The 5,470-nt window shown below is 35.8% G+C and overlaps 1 protein-coding gene across 2 annotated transcripts; it reads right to left on the reverse strand.

Moving 5' to 3' along the window:
- Positions 1-2,522: 2,522 nt before the first annotated feature.
- Positions 2,523-5,203, reverse strand: LOC137656183 (piggyBac transposable element-derived protein 4-like). 2 transcript variants are annotated; one of them, XM_068390356.1, is made up of 4 exons: positions 4,878-5,203; positions 3,516-4,455; positions 2,988-3,042; positions 2,523-2,651 (listed from the first exon to the last, which is right to left on the reverse strand). In XM_068390356.1, exons 1-4 carry the CDS (start codon positions 5,195-5,197, stop codon positions 2,536-2,538), a joined length of 1,431 nt encoding a protein of 476 aa, XP_068246457.1. In that variant the 5' UTR covers positions 5,198-5,203; the 3' UTR covers positions 2,523-2,535. The 2 variants fall into 2 exon arrangements, with proteins under 2 accessions (XP_068246457.1, XP_068246458.1); XM_068390357.1 differs by having other exon boundaries at positions 2,988-3,049.
- Positions 5,204-5,470: the final 267 nt, after the last annotated feature.

Raw genomic sequence — 5,470 nt, forward strand, 5'->3', positions numbered from 1 at the left:
TGTCTTTCAACTATAGTGCCATATTTAAAATCTATACTTTTAGTTTTAGAGCTCGTCCCACACGAGAAAAATGTCTGAGCGAACAATATCACTCCCAACAACAAAAAATTCATCTTGGAAACCTGTAACGAGAAAAATATATGTAATTACTCCTGTATTAGGAAGAAAACTTTTAATCATACAAATAAAAATCTTTCCCTCACTTCTTTCCCTCTCTTTTTTTTTCTTTTTTTTTTAATTTCTTACGTGAGCCAATGGTACTATTCTCTCATCCGTGGGTTGGGATACGTTTTGAACTCTAAACCTATTGGCCGTTAATGTTTCCAAAATGTTAAATGGGCCTTCAAACTTAGGTCTTAGTTTATAATTGAGTCCTTTACGTACATTTACCTGTATATATACATTATCACCCACGGTATATGTTTTAGTTGGCTTCGCTATTTTATCATGATTCCTTTTCATTATGATTTGTGATTCTTCTAAATTTTTTCGAAGGATATCATATCGACTTTTGCTTGCATTTATACATTCTTTTAAAGGATTTGATAGATTAGTTGTAGGCGTTAATAAATGGAAAGGCGTTCTAACTGGGGTACCATACAATGCTTCATGCGGTGACATTTTAATTGATATATGATATGAATGATTCAGAGTACTCAGTACCGCAGGTATTGCAATATCCCAGTTGGGGTCTGATCCCCATAGTGTTACTCTTAATATATTTAAAACCTTCCTATTTGCTCTTTCCACTACCCCACTCGACTCTGGGTGATATATCATGGTATTTATTTTCTTTATGCTAAGGAATTCACACAATGAGGTAAGAAAGTGATTATTAAATTCACCACCCGAGTCTGAGATTATCATGTGTGGAATTCCATGTTTACAAATGTAATACTCGTAAAACTTCCTAGCGCATTCAATCCCAGTTTTAGTTTTAAGCGCTATTAGTTCTGTATATCGTGTTAAAGCATCTACAATTACTAAGAGGTGCTTATTTCCTCTGTCTGACTCGTAAAATCCTGTTAACAAATCTAAATGTATTCTTTCAAAGGGTTGATTGGGCACGGGATAAGCCCCTAGGCTGACAGGTGTTTTCGTATGCCCTTTGTTTTCCTGACATGTGCGAAAATTAGCTATGTGTCTTTTTATATCTGTAAGCATTGTATGCCAATAAAACAATGATTTGGCTTTCTGTGACATTAATGAGAACCCCGGGTGTCCATGTAATGAATTTGCATGCAACCAATTCAGGACAGTGGAAATAAGTGAGATTGGTACTACCTGGTCGTTAGTTACATGTGGTGTATTGCGTGTTTTTCTTGTCACGGTCCTACACAGAATATTATCTTTGATTATATAATTCTGCTGCTTATACTTTATATATCCCTTTTCCTTATGATTGCCTTTCAAAGTATTTATAATTGTTTCTATTTTCTGATCTTTTCTTTGCTCAGTCTGTAATAATTCAGCGCTCCAGCCTAAATCTTCTTGTTCAGATATCGTTTTAACAATAGGCATGGATGTTGATATATCTATTAATTCAGCTAAAGGCTCCGTACAAGATGACACGGGGTTGCGTGATAATGCATCCGCAATGATATTTGCTTTCCCAGGTAAATACCCGATTCTTGCGCCAAAATCTTGAATGATCAAATGCCACCGAGTTCGTTTAGGGCTGTGGTTGAAGCCTTTAAAGAACTCGGTTAGTGGTTTATGGTCAGTAAGAACCTTAACGGGATAACCGTATATTATGAACTTAAAATGCACTAGTGAATTAACAATAGCTAGCCCTTCCTTGTCTATTACTGCATACTTACTTTCGGAAGTTCTCAGTTTTCGAGAATAAAAAGCTATGGGGAAAAATTGTTTATCATATTGCTGAAGCAATACTCCTCCTACTCCTAAGTCTGAGGCGTCTGTTGCAATGAAGAATTCCTTACCGAAGTCAGGAAATTTTAAGATAGGAGAACTACACAGTTCATCTTTCAAGGTATTAAACGGCTGTTGATGATGCTCAAACCATATGAAATCTACGCCCTTCTTCGTAAGATCACTTAAAGGAGCGGCTATTATTGAATAGTTGCGTATAAAACGCCTGTAATATCCACTACAACCCAGAAATTGCTGTATTCCCTTGACATTAGTAGGTATGGGAAAATTACGTATAGCCGACACCTTATCATGGAGTACTTTAAGACCTTGGCTTGACACCATGAAACCCAAATATATTAATTCTGTTTTGAAGAATTCACACTTACTAATCTTTACCCTTAAGTTATGTTGTCTTAACCCTGGATAGGTACGGTCCTCGGACACCCCTTTAAGGGTATACTCGGACGCGAACGACCCCGACGCCAAAAAAAATTCTTGAAAAATCAGTTTTTGCAGTAACCTCTTTTTTTCTTTTGCCAAAAAAACTTCAATGAATGCTTAAAACTACTGTAAAGATAAAAACTACTCATCTGCATAAAAATAATTTATTATAAATATTTTAAAAAAATAAGTAGAAAAAAAAATACCTTACATAAAAATTCATAAAAAAATAATTTTTCTCCTATTTACAAAAATAATTTCAGGGATTGAATCTTGAATGTCTAGGACACATCTTCCTATATTTTGGATGAGATCGGACCCATAGAGGTGAAGATCTGAAATGAGAAAAAAAGGGTAACTTTTTTTGGCCAAAAAAATGTGTCCAAATTTCATGAATTTTTTTAGGTACCCAAATGAAATCCGAATTGGCTTATTTTTTTATGGAATAAACACATGTTATCCTAGAATAGAAATATGTAAAAAAATCTTCATTATTTTGTAAATTACATTTATATCAGGGGCCATATCTAAAGGTCATTTTTTGAGTACTTAGAAATTTCGTAAAAAAATACCTATATATAATATATAATATGATTTTATGCAGGTAAAAATATACCAAAATATCACAAATTTTATAGGGAACAAGAATATATATAGATATGGCAACTTACGCTTCGGATATGTCCACAAAATGGCCGCCAACCACACTGACTCAGACTCCCTGTTCTGCCTCCTGAAATGTAGGAAGGGTATGTCAATTTCAAGGTGTTATTTACTAATCTAATTATTCTTGGATATACATAAAAATTGTATGGTGGGTTGCTGGATGAATGTCGATTATTTTACGAATATAAAATAAGAATGCTGACCCAAAAAAAAAATTTTTGAAGGGAAATAAAATCGAAAAAAAAAGAAAATTGTAAATCAATAATATTATTTTCGGTAATAAAATTTGATGAGGGTGTTATTTACTAATCTAATTATTCTTGGATATACATAAAAATTGTATGGTGGGTTGCTGGATGAATGTCGATTATTTTACGAATATAAAATCAGAATGCTGACCCAAAAAAAAAATTTGAAGGGAAATAAAATCGAAAAAAAAGAAAATTGTAAATCTATAATAATATTTTCGGTAATAAAATTTGATGATATTCAATCAAAAAAGAAGTAAACAAAATTTTCATGTTGTAACTTACAAATAACGCTGCGTTACAGTTTGGACAGACGCTACAGTTTGGACAGAGGACACTCTGGTGGTCCAGACAAACAGGACTCTTGCACAGGAGACAGGCAGTGTTTGTCTTGCGGTCGTCCCTAGGCGGGCAGGTGTGACACCGAATCCTTTTAGGGAGTTTTCTTTGGCCAACGGGAATTCGACGTCTTGGTGGGACCTGCTCAGGTATCTTGAAAGTATCCACCATGATTTGACGGAGTCCTTTCGACAAACTGTGTGACGTTAGATACCGATGTATTGCCTGGGGAGCACACAACTCGTAGGCGATATCTCTGAGGAACGTTCGCTTTGGCACTGGCTTGGTGAAAGGCATGGACGTATAGAGAATATAAGAATTGACCATTATTATATTCAATATCCCGTAAAAGAGAGTCATAGGCCAGCGTCGTGACTTACGAATACAACTAGATGTAGAACACATCTGGTCGAATGTGTCTACACCTCCCTTGGTCGCATTATAAAACATCTGAATGTCGGTCTTCCTTTTTTCGACTTCAGACGGATCATGATGCAGGGAACTCAACAGCATCACCTTCTTAGTCCTACTAATTTGCTGACACTGTAGAGTTAGATTGTGTTCGTAATTGAACACTGCCACTGACTCCTTTGGGGGAAGCACCTTCTCCGTAAGTTCCTTAGGAATATAAGGCTTTTGGCGAATGGTGCCACACAAATGCATGTCCTTATCCAAGAGTGACAAAGCAAGCGGTAACGTCGTGAAAAAGTTATCCGTCGTCACTGTGCGGCCACTTCTCTGAAAAGGTGCCACAAGATCAGACGTAAAAACTTCTCCAAGCGTCGATCCTCTAGGTATCTGGACAGTGTCCTTCCCCAAGTACGCAATCGCATTACACATGTAATGCGTATCGGCATCACACGCCAATACAATCTTGATACCATATCTAGAAGAAGGGAAATGGAATTAGTAACTAATAAAGGTAAAAAGATAAAAAAAAATTAAAAAAAATACACAATATACAATTATATTACTAATCAATATAGTAATAATAATAATAAAATAATAATAATAATAAATATATAAGAAAAACATTTACAAATACGAAAGATAAATTATCAGTTATATAAATGAACAAGTTATACATAGATAGAGATAGAATAGATGATATATTATGATTTAGATATATAAATCATATAGCAAGTTCTTTACTTCACAAAATAGATATATATATATATATATATATATATATATATATATATATATATATATATATATATATATATATATATATATATATATAAAATTTTATAATTTCAAAACAATAATAACATGTGCAAATATAAAAAAACAAAGAATTTTACTTACTTAGCAGGTTTATTGGGTATGTACATCTTGAATGGACAGCGCCCCCGGAAAGGGACAAGCTGTTCATCCACAGTCAGATGTGGTCCTGGGGTGTAATTGTTTCGACAATTGGTCACCACGTGATCAAAGAGTTTTCTAATGGGTGCAAGGCGATCCACTTTCACCCTCTCTTGTCTGGTGGCCGAATCATCGAAGCGAATTACCCTCACCAACAGGGTGAAACGACGCTCATTCATAGTACACCTGTACAAAGGATTTCCCTCTGTGAGGTTCCACATGTCCCACGTCGGTGTATGGTTGTCCGCCCGCACTGCCGTCATTATTAGGATACCAATAAACGCCTTCAGTTCCCTCAGGTCAATGTCCCTGAGGGCAACGTTGCCCGTATGATGATAATGACTTCTCAATAGGGCAAGGCGTTCATTAGAATACAAAACAACCTCGGCTAACATGCGGTCGGTCAAAAAGAGAGAGAAAATGTCGGACACTTTGCTCGTTCCCAACGTGAGAGAAGTGGGACCCCCAGGCTCAATCCTTGGTGTGAACATATGGGGGAGGGTGGCATTTGGGTCTCTATGCCAAACGGTACCGTC

The sequence above is a fragment of the Palaemon carinicauda genome, chromosome 17, assembly GCF_036898095.1.
Source record: "Palaemon carinicauda isolate YSFRI2023 chromosome 17, ASM3689809v2, whole genome shotgun sequence".
In the NCBI taxonomy this organism is placed as follows: domain Eukaryota; kingdom Metazoa; phylum Arthropoda; class Malacostraca; order Decapoda; family Palaemonidae; genus Palaemon; species Palaemon carinicauda.